The 16,035-nt window shown below is 36.3% G+C and overlaps 2 protein-coding genes across 2 annotated transcripts in view; one reads left to right on the forward strand and one right to left on the reverse strand.

Annotated features, from left to right (window-relative positions):
* LOC140743298 (peroxidasin) overlaps positions 1 to 11,379 on the forward strand; it is a 103,187-nt gene extending 91,808 nt beyond the window's left edge. Inside the window, exons 6-7 of the mRNA XM_073074462.1 lie at positions 42 to 314; positions 680 to 11,379. Of these exons, the coding sequence (XP_072930563.1) occupies positions 42 to 314; positions 680 to 3,537 (3,131 nt within the window). The 3' untranslated portion in view covers positions 3,538 to 11,379. The remainder of the gene's footprint in view (positions 1 to 41; positions 315 to 679) is intronic.
* A 590-nt stretch (positions 11,380 to 11,969) lies between these two features.
* Positions 11,970 to 14,783, reverse strand: LOC140743300 (acyl-coenzyme A thioesterase 13). Its single transcript, XM_073074463.1, has 3 exons — positions 14,563 to 14,783; positions 13,171 to 13,358; positions 11,970 to 12,174 (listed from the first exon to the last, which is right to left on the reverse strand). The coding sequence occupies exons 1-3, from the start codon at positions 14,644 to 14,646 to the stop codon at positions 12,018 to 12,020; spliced, it is 429 nt and encodes a 142-aa protein (XP_072930564.1). The 5' UTR covers positions 14,647 to 14,783; the 3' UTR covers positions 11,970 to 12,017.
* Positions 14,784 to 16,035: the final 1,252 nt, after the last annotated feature.

The following is a 16,035-nucleotide window of genomic DNA, read 5'->3' on the forward strand; positions in this document are numbered from 1 at the left end:
TTGTCATTTATACAAGACTTACAATTTTCCTTTGTCGCCAGGTTATCCGGTGTTCACCATCCTCCCACGGAAGCAAATTGTAAAACTCAACCAAAAATCAGTTAACTTCGATTGCGTTGCAAAAGGCAATCCACCACCTCATATTACCTGGTTATTCAACGATGAAAAAATATTACTAAGCGAGCGCATATCGATGAATCACAACGGCACTATTTTCATTGAAAAAGTGCAAGACGTAGATGCTGGTGTGTACACCTGTGAAGCGGAAAACCTTAACGGAAAAATCACTGCATCTGTACCTCTTGAAGTTATGGGTAAGTTTCTTGATAATATTAAGTATATATTATTCTTATAAGCAAAACCATAGATTAGTAAAGATTACTCACTCCTAACATGAAAATGTACCCAATTTGGAGAATTGAAATAGTTGCGTAAAAAAGTTTTGCCACGTCTCCGTGCTAAAATGTCCCTAAAATATTTGAAATAATAATTTATTTTTATGTAAATAACGCAGTATTAGTTATTTATTCGTGAATTTTCTCTAAAAATGTTTTTATTTGACAAGAATTCAAAATAAGAACTTACTAATAAGCAGTTTGTGGCTTCATTCAATTTCAAGCCGGCGAAGTATCTTTACTAATCTATAAGCATAACATTACTAATTTTATTTTTGTTACAGTTGCACCCGCATTTATAATCGTGCCTAAGGACCTAACCGTTACTATTGGAGATACCGCGCAATTTACCTGCACCGCAAGAGGGGTCCCTAAACCAACTATGACTTGGTATAGAAATACTATGGCTTTGCCAGCAGGAGACAACATAATATTCCGTGATGATAATCAAAATTTGACTATAATTGAAGTTACCCAAGACGATGCTGGACTTTACCATTGTCGCGCTGAAAACTCTGAAGGCCTCACCGAAATATCTGCCATTTTGAAAGTAGAGGATTTTCAGTTGGGTCCGCCGAAAATCGTTTTAAAACCAGAGGATATTGATGCATTTAGAGAAACAACTATACAATTTCCATGTGAGTTCGAAAGTGATCCTGCTGCATCAATAGAATGGAGAAAAAACGGGAATAGAATAACGACTAATGACAGAATTTCGATATCTATAATTGGAAGCTTGATTATCAACAACCTGACCCTTACGGATGCTGGAAGCTATGAATGTTCCGTGTATAACGAATACGGTAGAGATACAGCATCGGCATTCTTAACGGTAAAAGACCACATATTGCCCGGAGATGAATACGTCAATATTGCTTTAACAGAAGCAACAAGAGATGTTGATCAAGCTATAAGCCGAACTGTGGATGAACTTTTTCATAACAAAGATCGCAAAACATCTATCAATGATCTTTACAGGATGGTTCGATTCCCGAATGCTCCTGCTAGAGCGGTTGCTCGGGCCGCAGAGATATATGAACGCACCTTGGATAAGGTCAAAGGATTCATTCAAACTGGATTAAGTGTGACTTCAGCAGACCCGTTTAGATATGAACAAGTCATTTCTGGTGAACATTTAGAAATCATCGCTCGCTTATCGGGCTGTGTTGCACACAGAATCGAAATAGATTGTTCAAACATGTGTTTCCATTTAATATTTCGCAGTATTGACGGCAGTTGCAATAATTTTGCTCACCCTACTTGGGGGGCATCTCTCACGGGATTCCGGCGGTTATTATATCCTATATATGAAAATGGTTTCAGCCAGCCTGTTGGATGGAACAAAGAAATTAAATATAATGGATTTGTGTTGCCTAGCGCACGTTTAATATCCACCACGATCATAACAACGACTGAAATATCTCAAGATATAAAAATAACCCACATAACTATGCAGTGGGGTCAATGGTTAGACCATGATCTAGATCATTCACTACCATCAGTCAGTTCTCAGACATGGGATGGTGTGGATTGCAAAAAGACATGCGACTACGCAGCTCCGTGTTTCCCAATTGACGTACCAGATAATGATGAACGAATTACAAATCGTCGTTGCATTGACTTTGTTAGAACAAGCGCTGTTTGCGGATCAGGAATGACGTCAGTATTATTTGGAAAGTTACAACCTCGTGAACAAATTAATCAGCTAACCTCTTACATCGATGCTTCTCAAGTTTACGGATTTGAGCAAACAGTAGCTGACGATTTACGTGACTTGAGCAATGATACGGGGCTCCTTCGCGTAGGAGCTCAATTTCCCGAAAAGAAACCACTTTTGCCGACAACGGGATTAAATGTGATGGACTGCAGGCGTAATCTTGAAGAAAGCGCTAGAAATTGCTTCGTTGCAGGTGACATCAGAGCTAATGAACAAATTGGTCTTACAGCCATGCATACAATTTTTATGAGAGAGCACAATCGAGTTGCTACCGAATTAAAACATTTCAACCCTCAATGGGATGGGGACAAAATTTACCAAGAAGCAAGAAAGGTCGTTGGTGCTGAGATGCAAGTGATAACTTACGAACATTGGCTACCTCTGATTTTAGGCCCTGAGGGAATGGAAGAGTTAGGTCAATACAAGGGTTATGATCCTCAAGTAAACCCTTCCATATCGAATGTATTTGCGACAGCTGCATTCAGATTCGGACACTCGATTATTAACCCATTACTTCATCGTTACGATGAAAATTTCGAAACTATTCCAGAAGGACATCTTCTACTCCGACATGCATTTTTCTCCCCATGGCGAATTACAGACGAAGGTGGAGTAGATCCTTTGCTGAGAGGACTATTCACGACTCCCGCAAAATTAAAGACCCCCAAACAGAATCTGAATTCTGAACTCACAGAAAAACTTTTCCATACTGCTCATGCAGTTGCTTTAGATTTGGCTGCCATTAACATTCAAAGAAGTCGTGATCATGCCATTCCTCCGTACACTAAATGGAGGGAAGTATGTAATATGAGTGAAGTTAATACATTTGATGACTTAGCTAATGAAATATCTGACAAAACAGTTAGAGATAAACTTGAAAATCTCTACGGTTCAGTGCATAACATTGACGTTTGGGTCGGTGGTATTCTAGAAGATCAAGTCGAAAATGGTAAAGTCGGCCCTCTATTCAGATGTCTATTAATTGAACAATTCAAACGTCTACGAGATGGAGATCGTTTCTGGTATGAAAATCCAGAAATATTCAAACCGGAACAACGTCGTCAAATCAAGAAAATTACTTTAGCCAGAGTTTTGTGCGACAATGGGGACAAAATTGACACGATTTCTGAGAATGTATTTTTATTACCAGAAGTCCAAGATGGGCTAATATCTTGCGAAGATCTCCCTTCAATGGATCTCCGTTTTTGGACTGAATGCGAATCTTGTGGCACTGATATATCCATTGCGCAAAAAACCCGAACGAAACGAAATGTTAATTATGAACAAGAAGATGCATATGATCATTTTATTGAAACCGACGACCGCTTAATCACTTTGGAAAATGCGCACAGCGAGCTGGAAAAAACCATCAAAAAGCTAAAGAAACGACTGGTGTCGCTTGAAGAGAAATGTGAAAAACTGTAAATATAAAAATTAACATGTTTTTTTTTAAATATGTTTCAAAGTGTAGTCACCATAACCATGGTGCAATTGTAATAAATATTTTACCGAATCTCTACAATAAAATCATAAAAAAAGAAAAAAAGTTTAAAAACTGTAAAAAATAACACAAAAATATAAGTGTTGTGAAAAATTCAAAAAAATCCAAAAAGAAATATCAGTGTTGTCTCTTTTTTATAAAAAAGTTTAAAATCAATCAAAAAAATATGTATATTTCTAAGATCCCTTCCTGTATGGTCCAAAACAATGAATTTATTTGAAAACCTTCAAACACAAGCGCTTCTTGTAATCCTACCCCGCCTCTTTACCTAAGCTTTTCTATTGTATATAATGTGTAGTGTATTCTGCAACTTGTATTTAATATAATATAATATAATATATACCTACATATTAATTATATTAAGGTAATCTAAGTCTAGTAATCTAGTCCTATTATTGTAATTCTGTTATTTAGGAAATTGGGAATAAGTAGCTGCTTTGTTCTTTTTTATTTACACTTCACGATATATTTCTGCACATACAAATTATTCTGACTTAAAGTAAGCACTAGGTAGTATTATTTTTGTATAAGTTTTGTTCAATCGATATTAATTATAATATATTGTGGTATTTGTTAAAAGATTTCCGGTTTGTCAACGCAGTATTAATTGAAATAGTTTTAAAGACCCCAAAATTGATATACTAATGATTTGCTGTGTATAAAATCTATACGTATAGTAAGTTAATTTTTAAGATTGTGCATATTGAAAAAGAAAAATCATGATCCGTCCTAAATGCAAAATTATCGGGGTCTGCGACACGAATTTGGATATATCGGTTGATAGAAGAAATTTGAGGCCGTCTGAGGGTAAGCTGGATTATATTTATAATTCCAATGCGTTGCCCTGATTTGTAACTATAGATTTGAAACCCTTCGTAGTACTCTCTAATTATATGTCTCAGCCTATGTCTAGTTCGTCTAGAAATTGATTTGCTTTCATTTGAACTTTTATTCTCTAATGTAACTAGATGTTTACTGTTGCTGTATTTTAGCGAACTAAATAGTAATGTATTATAATCAGTAGATACATGGTAAATAAGCTAATGAACTTAAGCATACATGTAAGTACTGGGGGATAAATATCAAGACCACGGCAATTCATAATGACCTACCGAGACGCTTAGTGACGGACTAATTGAATATGTCTAAAAACCTTGACGATGGCAATACGGAACTCTTCACATTGATACTTGCGTCCACGGATGCATCGTACGCACGCAGTTATCATTATTGTACACCTCCGTAGTGACTGGGGCAAATATTTGCGTAACATTTAGTTAGGAACATAAGGTAAGATAGGTAGTAACGTGTGCGTTTCGATGGAAATTGTCACAATGACAGCTGATACGCACGAACGATCTAGAAAAAATATGAGAGGTAGAAAATCTTAAAGTAGGATGAAGAAAGAAATGTAACGTAACGTATGTATCAGCTGTTCGCGCGCACTTCAGGGCCTAAACTAATACCTGTGATAACGCCGGTGCCATTTTAAGCACTATTGTGGACGCACGCATCGGCAATAAGATCAGATGCGCGCGCGGCGTTCTTCACCAACAAAGGAACGCTTTTATGATTTTGTACAAACTGACGCAAATCTCGAGTGAAAAATGTAACAGCTACATAAAATAGATGATTGGAATGATTGGAGCAACCTTTTTTTGTTGATGATGGGGATTGGAAACCTTATTTTATTAAACAAAAGGTACACAGTGCCAGGGCTGCGGGATCACCCTGGTAAGCATAAAGCTCGCCACATCATCTGGTGTGCATGACGATATGCGACCACACATACAGCCGTCCTCGGTATCGCTTACCGTGCGGTTCTAGCTCCCATTCTTACCACCTGCGACCCCGAAAGGCCCTTTTTAGTCGCCGCTTACGACAGGCAGAGTATACCGTAAGCCTATTCTATCCTATTAGGTCCCGGAAATACAGGGACAGATTGGAGCAACTTAATAAACATATAATGCTAATGTTATGTTAAAGAACCCAGGCAGTCCAAAGTGGTATTACAATTCCAGAATGTTATTCCATTTTGGAATGTTTGTAGGTACCTACTTACTCTTTTTTAATACTTTGTGCAACTTCCAAAATACATATACAATAACAATTCCCTATCACTTCTTATATCGTTATTGGCTTAGACAAGATATATGAAAATTAATGCAAATGATAGAAATTTCAATCAGTCAACACACAGTAAATAAGTCTAATCAACATAAAACTGTAGGAGGATAGTAATGACTGTATACTAATTTAGCGGAGACTAATGTGATTGGCTATTTGTTACGGCCTTTCACAGAAAAATTCAAAAAGTAAATTTAAACCATATTTTTTTCCACATCACGTCATTTAAGTATAAATATTTCCTTACCCGAATCATGTGTTAAGCTAATACTGATTGAACAGTTGGAGTTGAGTGTTTGAGGTTGGAATTTCTGGGGTAAAAATATAATCAACTTGACATCGTTATACTAACCCAATGTACTAGCCCAAATGTGTAATAATCGGTGCTATAAATTCCAAGACCGTACAACATTTGCGTCAGTTTGTACCAAATAATTCAGGGAAAATGTGGTTAAGTGGCCCCAAAATTAGATAATAATAAAGATAATATTTACCTAATAGATTAAGACAGTTTCATATTACGAAAACTTTATCGTATATAACTAGAGGAAGATCTTTTGTTGTACGCGTTGCAAGTTCAACTACAAGAATTCAATTATACTCATGAAATGGATCCCGGGGAGGGAACCGAAAAGATCTAATCCGCCAAAATTCAAAATCATGTATTTAAGTCCACCAAACTACACCAAAACCCAATATTCACCCATATTCCACTTATTTCGGATACTGCAGTGGTGAGCAAGAATAATGAATTACGAATGACTTACTGTTTTCGAGGACCAATTTCTATGAAAAGCATGAATTCGATAATAAGACCTACCATCAGCATTCACTTGCGTGCGACAGCTATAACAACTTAATTATACTTTAAAAATACAATTTTCAAAATAGTTTTCTTAATTCTCTTTCGTCTCCCCAATAACGAAAATTGGCGACATGTTGTGTGTACAACACAAAACTAATTAACACCTGCAACATTGGATTGCCAACTATGGTGTTTTATAATTTTTGTTTTCCGATGTAAGTACTTTTTACCTTAATCCGTTAAATAATCACAGACAGAAATACCGACTAGGTAGACTCTTAGGTAAGGTTCACCAATATCTGGAATCTTCTTACATTAAACAAATACATACAGGCGAATACAAAACGTCTTCCTTTTCGAAGTCGGTTAAAAAGCATAGTAACTGCCATAATCCATGATGTTCCGTCTTATTACTGTTGTATTGTACGCCTTAAATATGTTCAATATTATATTTTTAATTATTCCATACCATGATAATGAAGTTTTCGTAATAAAAAACATAATTTTTTATGAATATTGTCTATTTGAATGTTCTTTACATGTTTACAACTTATACTATTAAAATGTAAACTAGATTCTACTTAAATAAATGTTTCTACTTAGATATATAATTAGATGACTGTTTCTAGGTTAAGGTATCTCATGTTTTAGTTCGAGTAAGAAGAGGATAAAAAGTAGAAAATGCTCCTAGTCTGCTTGCCTTAACTGGCCGGCCGAAGGAATTGTGTATTATATGCTTGGGAATATACTGTTTGACCATTGAACATCAAATCTTTAGCATTTACCTACTATTTCCAGCTTTTTAGCGATTGTGGTGATCCCATAGATAACCTGGGATTTGCTCTGATGCTACCTTACACTTCCCGCTTACAATTATACGGAATTTCATGTAACTTCGGTACCCGACCTGAATATTTATCCACGCTTGCCTTAACTGGCCAGCCATATTGATACAAGTCATCCAGAACTCTTGGTAATCACACCAAATTGTCCGGTTACAGAACCGGAGCATGTACTTCTCTAAGCTTGCTTTAATAAGCCGGCTAGGGAATCACACGAGAATCATCCAGGAGTAAAAGCGGAAATGGTATCGAGGTAATCTGGTGAAATTGACCTCCTCCGTGCTTACCTTAAACAGTCGGCTACAGTAGGGTCGCAAGAACCTTATTTGAAAAAAGTATAGGTTGATGTAGAATCCAGGGAATCGACTGAAAGAAATCACTCACCTTTACGCTCGGTGGTGAAATCAGGGCCACTTCTGTGCTTGCCTTAACCAGCTGGCCAGAATATTCTACCAACTACACAATCGCATAAGTGTAAATCTCTTTCACGAAGCAATCTTTTTGTCTTGATTAAACAATGTCGACTCTGTGCTTGCCTTCATCAGCTGGCCACAGAGTAATCACAACTTGGGGAAAATACTCTCTTGCTTCCCCACAGGTCTCATGTTCTCACATATTCAGTGGCTCCTCGATATTGATGACATTTCAAAGACAACAACTTTATAAATTTGTCCTCTTCCTACTTCGGGCTATATTAGACGTAATAATGTGTTTGTTAATGGATCATTGGAATCTTGAGAACCCATTACTTCGGAACTATGGCTAATACTAAATGTCTGCTACTAAAGAACTAGTGTCGGGAAGAACTACATGATTTTGTAACACCTCCTATTGCCTCTCCACCGCGCACTTAATCATAAACTGTAAAAGTCTTGCTGCTCACAGAAGCTGCGAGACTACCACAATAGATAACAGTATCATTCTTGCCACGAGGCATACCTTAATCGTGGATTACCTTACCGTGTGAGGCAGTAGGCCATTGGCATTTATGTAACGTTCAACGTCTTTGACAAATGCAGCTCTTCTCTTTCTTATTCCATTAAATTTGTGGATACTACATAGCTTACTATCCTGTATCCATAGCACCTACGCATACTTGAGATGAAGTATAATTAGTAACAAGATCCAGCCTAGTTCTTGAAGCTGTTAATTAGCAGATCGCAACGTAAGTGTAGATTTCAGACTGATTTCGTTACTTGATATCTACGCGAAGTTTGTTTTCTTAACCATTATCTAGTTCTATACCGGTTTAATTATAAGTTCGCATTGTTTATTAATAATATCAAATTTCACCATTGTTTCGGTCTGAATCTCCATAATATTTTTCTACATTGTATGAATCCACCTAAGTTAAAAGTCTGTACTAAGTTCTGAATAATCTTAAATAATAATTTATATAAGTTTTTAAACTATTTATGTATTATTTTGTATTTTGGTTCGCATTTAAAGATGTGAACTGATACTGTATTCGACTTCTTTCCATTTATGTCATAATATCGTAAATATTGTTATACTTTTAAGAAGATACGTGTGTAATGAAGGCATGGTATGCTTTTCCTTTGAACATCAATTTAAATTTAAACTATTTGTTCCCAAAACTATGCCAGGCCTATGTAGGTGCCATGGAAAGTTTCCACGATTAGCCATCCTATATAGAAATCGATTGAAACAATATACTTCTACCATTATTTTTTTCTATTAATTAACAATCCTTGTGTGGTAAGGAAGACATACTTTTCCGAGGCGATCCAGCTTAGTCCTCAGGGGTAGCGGCGCATATGTGGCCGAGCTCAGGTAGGAATATCTAATCTTACCTGGGGTTGATTACAGATGTCCATGGGCTGCAGTAGCCACTTACCATCAGGTGGACTGCATGCTCGCCTGCTACTCCTATAATATAAAAAAAAGTTCACACTTCAAAGATGGTAAAGCAAGTACCCATAGTTCAACTTATTTACAAAAACCCGACGTAAAAGGGTGAGATTGCCTGTGACCTACACATGAGGCGACCATCTTAGTCCTCACAAGTCGCAACGCATCTGTGATCGGCTTCAGATAGAATTCCTATTCTAAATGGAGGTTGCAGGTGTGTATTTGTGCGGCACTCAGTGCCTACTTACCACCAGGTGCATTGCAGGCATGTTCTCCACTTCAATTTCGTAGAAAAAAAAAACATTCTGCGTTACAAGCTACGCCAAATGATGATTTGTATTCGGTTGTTACTCCATACTAAGGGGCGAGGAGGTAAATAATAATATTTGGATTTTGACGGTTTTTGAAAAAAGATATGTCGATATTGAATCAAAGAAAAAGCATGCCATTTTAATATTTACTAATCATGATTATGTGTTTAAAATTAGGTATATAGTTACTGCATTTATATGATATTATTAGATGTTCAAGTATTACCTATATGTCATAATATTATATGTATTTACTATTAAGGCCAGTACACACAAAGGTTATTGTAAAACACACAAAAATGGGCTATATGTGCGCGGGTGCACGTGGGGTGTTTGTATTGAAAAATATTGAGCAGCGCCTTATGTAAGCCATACCTACACGCTACGGTGTACAGGACAGTCCACCTGGACAGGTTTGCCTGTTCAAGTCAACCGCACGCCTGTGTGGGCACGTTCCGGTGTACCGGAAAGGTGTTAAGTTCTGTTTGAGTAGGCATATTTTGAAGACGATGACGCGCCGTACGTTGTCACAACAAAGAATTAATTTTCGGTCGTGTGCACAGGTTCAAAAAACTTCACAGTCTATCACACCGATCCGGTGTACCTGCGCAGGCGTACCTGAACAGGTAGACCTCTCCGGTGCACCGTAGTGTGTATGGCAGGCATTAGGCGCGTCCCACATACGACGAGTTTTTAAACGCGCGGCGGGCGGCGTGCGCCCGCTCGTATACTGTTTCTCCAAATCAGTTAAGCGCCGCTACGAACCGCGGTAGCACAGGCAGCCGCCCGCCGCACGTCCGCAAACCGTACGGGGCGGTCACCCGCTCGGTGCACACGCGCCCATTTTAGCGACAGCCCTGAAATAACAACATCATCGTCATAGTCAATGATAATATAACGCGAATACACAAATTTAAATCTTATTTATTCAAAATTGATTCATATAGAACTCTTTCTTTACGTCACCAAACGACCACCGCTTTGGAAGGAGGTTTGCTATGAAGAAGCAGCGAAAGAAAGTGCATACGTTGAACATTTGCATCTTCCAAAAAGTAAATATTATACAATTTTACACAGTGGTACATATAATTTATTATTCATATGGTGAAGCTCAAATTTTCACACTATTCGGCTTTAACATTTAAATTTACATTATACTAAACTTTTAACATAAAATTAATTATGTATTATATAGATTTAAACTTTTTCTCGGATACATGCAAAGAACAAATAATTTTGAAGCAATATCACTGTGCTTGACTATACAAGTATCCACTTACCATCAAAAAGTAAAATACTTTTTAAATGAAATGAGAAGGTGGTAGAACCCTTTGTGGTGTGGGTGGATGTGGGTTTGTGGTAGCACCACCGCCACACCTATTTCTACCTAATAACAGTAGTGTTAGGCGCTGCTGTGTTCCGGTTTGAAAGGTGTGGTAAGGGCGACAGACTTCCGAGGCGTTCCAGCTTAATCCTCAGGGGTAGCAGCGCATCTGTGGCCGACCTCAGGTAGGAATATCTAATCCTATCTGGGGTTGATTACAGATGTCCATGGGCGGTAGTAGCCACTTACCATCAGGTGGACTGCATGCTCGTCTGCTAGTCCTATAATATAAAAAAAAATCAACACTACTCTACATTTTGTCCCACTGGTGGGTACAGTTCGCCTCAGTGTGTACCGACATTTATATGTAAATTAGTTAGTTATTACTACTAACTGTTATTGGTGTCTATACTTAACCAGGGGCCGGGAAAACTTGCCACTTTTCCCTTATTGTAAGTGCATGAATAAAAAAGCTTTTGTGGAAATTTTGTGTTTTCTTTACAAAACCCTAATATATCTACACACACAGTATTAAATGTAATGCAATAAGGAAACATTAATATCAAAGTCTGTTAAGTACATATCTAAATTATTGTGACTATAATAAAATGTCACATTCAATGACTAAAACTTAATTTAAAGTGACATAGGTACACTATATTTACTAAACAAAATCTATATTAGTAGTGATACCATATTAATAATAGTACAGAAGTTTCTATATCTCAACATACACTATGTCTAAGTTCTCATTATAACAAGATATGTAATTAATTCGATTTTTTATTAAATTTGACTCAGTGTTATTTAAATACAAAGTAAAATACTAACAATAGCTAATATTACACTAAAGATATAATTTACCTACTCATACATGAAACAAAAATTAGGTACTGTGAATGTAGAAATTTTATATTCAATTTCATATGCTTCAATAATAGCTCACACATGTTACACTAAGGATATATAATTTACAATTAATTACTCATAGACAAACAAAAATTGTTGCTATAAAAGTGGAAATTTAGTTTGATATTTTATTTTTTAGCTACCATCATCAAAATAAAACACAATATCGAACTAAAATATTTATTGAGCCTAAAGACTAGTTTATATCACAACATTATATGCCTACATACTTGGTATGTCTGCCGATAGCCAAAACTTGATTATTAGCTTTGTTCCTTACTTCTACCTCCAAAAATGCTATCTTCTTTCCTACTTTTCTCGTAAATGCTTCAACTTCAACGTTGTCACCTTCTCTTGCAGCACTGAAGTAGCTGAAAATAAGTTAAAACATGACTATAATAAAATTGTATCATAACTGTGATAGTACATAACCTGTAACAACCTAATTCAAATTCAAATCTCATTTATTCAAAATTTATTCATATAGAATACTTTTTGAAAGTCAACAAACTACCACCCTTTCGGAAGGTATTTCGCTATGGAGAAGAAGCGGCGCAAGTAACTCCATAAATGAAAATGAAATCACATTTAAGTAACACACACCAACTTACATAAGAGGCCACCATGTTTGTGCTTGGAAGTGGCAACTCATCTCTGACCAATCACAATCTGTGAATCTGACTTCAGGTAGAACCCTCATCATCAACCCATTACTGTCCCACTGCTGGGCACAGGTCTCCTCTCAGAATGAGAAGGATTAGGCCATAGTCCACCGCGCTGGCCAAGTGCGTATTGGTAGACTTCACATACCTTTAAGATTTTTTTTATAAATCTCTCAGGTATGCAGGTTTCCTCACGATGTTTTCCTTCACCGTTTAAGCAAGTGATAATTAATTTCTAATACGCACATAAATTTGAAAATCAGAGGTGCGTGCCTGGGATTTGAACCTCGGACCCCTCGATCGAGAGGCCGCGTTTCTTAACCACTAGGCTATCACTGCTAGAACTGCTACTGTAGAACCCTCATTGAAGTTTAACACAGAATGGCAATGACTACTTACCAACAGCTGGACTGATTATAACACAACTATAATGCTATTATACCATACCCATTATAGCAGATAACCTGTAAGTACCTAATGAAATAATTTAGTCTGTCCTCCGAAGTGGCAAATTATTTGTGATTGAGTTCAGGTAGAACTCCCATTGAGGTTTGAACCAGATGTCCATGGATGGCAGCAACCACTCACCAACAGCTAGACTATTTTATTAGAGTTAGTTAATTATTAGAACCAAATAAATCTTAGCATACATTATAGATTTCACATATCCATCGCTATAATGAAAAAACCTAAAAGAATAATTACCTCACACTCAGATCAACAGAAACTCCTCTAGTTTCAACATTGTCATTTGCGGTCAGAGCATACGTGGAGATAGCGTCAACAAGATGGGCAATGAACCCACCATGGAGTGTTCCTCTTTGGTTTAGATGTTCTGGCCCAACTTGGAACTCGGTCACCAGTCTGCCTTTATCACAGCATACCACCTTTACCTAGAAACCAACAAAAGTTAAAAAGATAAACTATTGGACAAGGCATATTTTTCAAGAAGGACCTCACCAACAAAATTTAGAAAGACAAACAGTTATTTATATATTTATAATTTATTTCTAAATATCTTGTTGTTTGTTTTAGAAGTTCATTTTTTAAATCGACAAAAGAATGTGTTTGGTTGTGGTTGTTATATGTACTGAATTTGAACCTGAATTATTAGTCTGTACTGCATTATATAACAACTATACTAACCTCTTGCCTTCAAGTTTTAAGTGTATTTAAAATCAAGTCTTTCTAGTTTATAGAAGAAATAAATTGTGTTACCTAAAATTAATATAGACACTATAAAATTTGGGTCTCATGGCCTTCATTTCTACTATTTTAAATGGGATCAATTTCAATTATGTTTGACTTAAACTTAAAACTCCAATACAACTACACAAATATTGTATAAAAGCAATATATTGAATTTGTGTGTATTGGATCTTTCAACTTGTATTAAAGTAATAGATGGAAACTAAATAAAAAATACATACTCACATAATATTTGGTTGGTAAAACTACTTTATGATCCGTCAATTCAATTTGATGTTGAATTTGGGTCAGGGGGAGTTAGGAAATCATAGTAACTTCCCCTGTGAAGGGGGGGTTGCGGGAGCCCCCCCCCCTTTTAAATTTTAAGGTTACCTATGTATTTCATTAGGAATTAAGACTATAAAATTAGGGGATGTACATGATATTGAAAGAAACCAACCCCCTTCATCTCACCCTCATAAATACTCTATAAGCTAGTTCTAAAACAATTAAAACCGCAATTCAAACCTATAATTTGAGTATACTAAGGACGCAACTCAAAATTCGACGGGTCATAAAGTACAGTTTAGCCTTTCGGTTCTTAGATGTTCTAATCTAGATTTTTGGCATTTAGATTTTAACTTGTAGATTGTACATCTATTCTTAACGTTAATTCATGCGTTACGGTAAAAGGGTTTGAATGCCGGCTCCTTACATATGGAGCGATCAGCTGATTCCAGTGGCAACGCGTCTGCGATCACCTTCAACTGTAATCCCTGTTCGACATGGACTTGTTACAGATTTTCATGAGTGGCAATAACCACTTACCATTACTAATTACGTGTTCGTAGCTACTTCAATCTCATAAAAAATAACTCATTATTTTTATATAATGCATTATGACATTACCTTACGAAGGTTATGGTCGAAACATTTCGTACTTGCTATGGTTTTTGTGAAGAGTTCGGCCACTTTTGCAGCTTTTGAGCTCATTTTGAACACACTTACTCTTAATAATTGAACTATATCGGTATTATTTGCTTTGTTTAATCCATTTCGCGTGATATTTATTTATTTTGTATCTTTTTAGGCGTAACATGTCATTGTGACAGTGAAATTTAGGAAATAGGAGCAGTCAAAAACTTTTGACAGTAGAATAATAACAATTTTTTTACATATAAACGTTCCAGTTCATTCAGTTTTATAATTATATAAACTGTAATAATAATTCTTGTTTTATTTCTTTATCGAATTAATTTTAGTCAAACGAAATATAATAACAAAAAAATAATATATTTTTTATCTTGTGATGAACAGGGAACTGAAAAAATCTTCAGGCTCTTATACTATTTCTTCATTTTTAATACTATTGAGAATACTTTTATTTTAACGTGGGTTTAAGCCCGTGTGCCTTTAAGTCTTCAGTTCTGCTGAAGACTGGAATATAAATTGACGACCGTCTGAATATATCTTACGTTCATTTGAATTTTATAAGAACTTACCTTTAAATAAGAATCGTCTAAAGGAAGCTCTACCTACTACATTTTTAAAGAGCGCCTGATGATTAATATACTAAAAAGTTCCTTTGAGAAAATATTGCTTTTTAAAAATAAAATGTGTAAGCAGATTCCTTATAATAATTATTTTAATATATATAATTAGTACCTTGAAACAGTCTTCAGTTTTTTCAGATACTCAAGTCTTTGTTAATTATATTAACTGTGAGGGGCCGTTCTCATAAAGTCGGTCCGACATTTATACCGTTCGCCGTGTTCGCCGACTGCCACATCTTAGTATTCACACTAATATAAGCGAGAAGCCCAGATTGGTTTCGTCGTCAACCCATTATTGCTCCACTGTTGGGTACGGGTCTCCTCTCAGAATGAGAAGGATTGGCCATAGTCCACCGCACTGGCTAAGTGCGTATTGGTAGACTTCACATACCTTTAAGATTTTTGGAGTTTACTCCTTAAGAAACGATTTGAGTTATAAGGCCCGGTACGGAAATTTTATGAGGAGTAAAATCAAGTGTAACACGAAAAGTTGAGGCGTAACGTAGAAAGAGACAAACATATATATCTGTAGGATTGAACGTGTAAAAGAATGAGATGGAATACATTACACAGCGTATCTCATTCTCGGGGTCTCCTCTTTGCGCGATACTTCGTAGTCTCACTGTATAGTTCACTACCTCCAGTCTGAGAGTTGAATGTGTGCGTATGTTTGTACGTGTGTGTTGCGCGCCTGCGTATTACGAAGTTCTGCCACAACTTGTATACTGCTGCCGAGTACAGGGTATGCATGCTGTATAATAAATGCATATAGTAGCATCTATTGTATACATCTATATACAACGTACATAAACAGCAACCTAACCATCAA

The sequence above is a fragment of the Epargyreus clarus genome, unplaced genomic scaffold, assembly GCF_041222505.1.
Source record: "Epargyreus clarus isolate Ecla_fem2 unplaced genomic scaffold, WU_Ecla_fem_2.2 ptg000007l, whole genome shotgun sequence".
NCBI classification, from domain to species: Eukaryota; Metazoa; Arthropoda; class Insecta; order Lepidoptera; family Hesperiidae; genus Epargyreus; species Epargyreus clarus.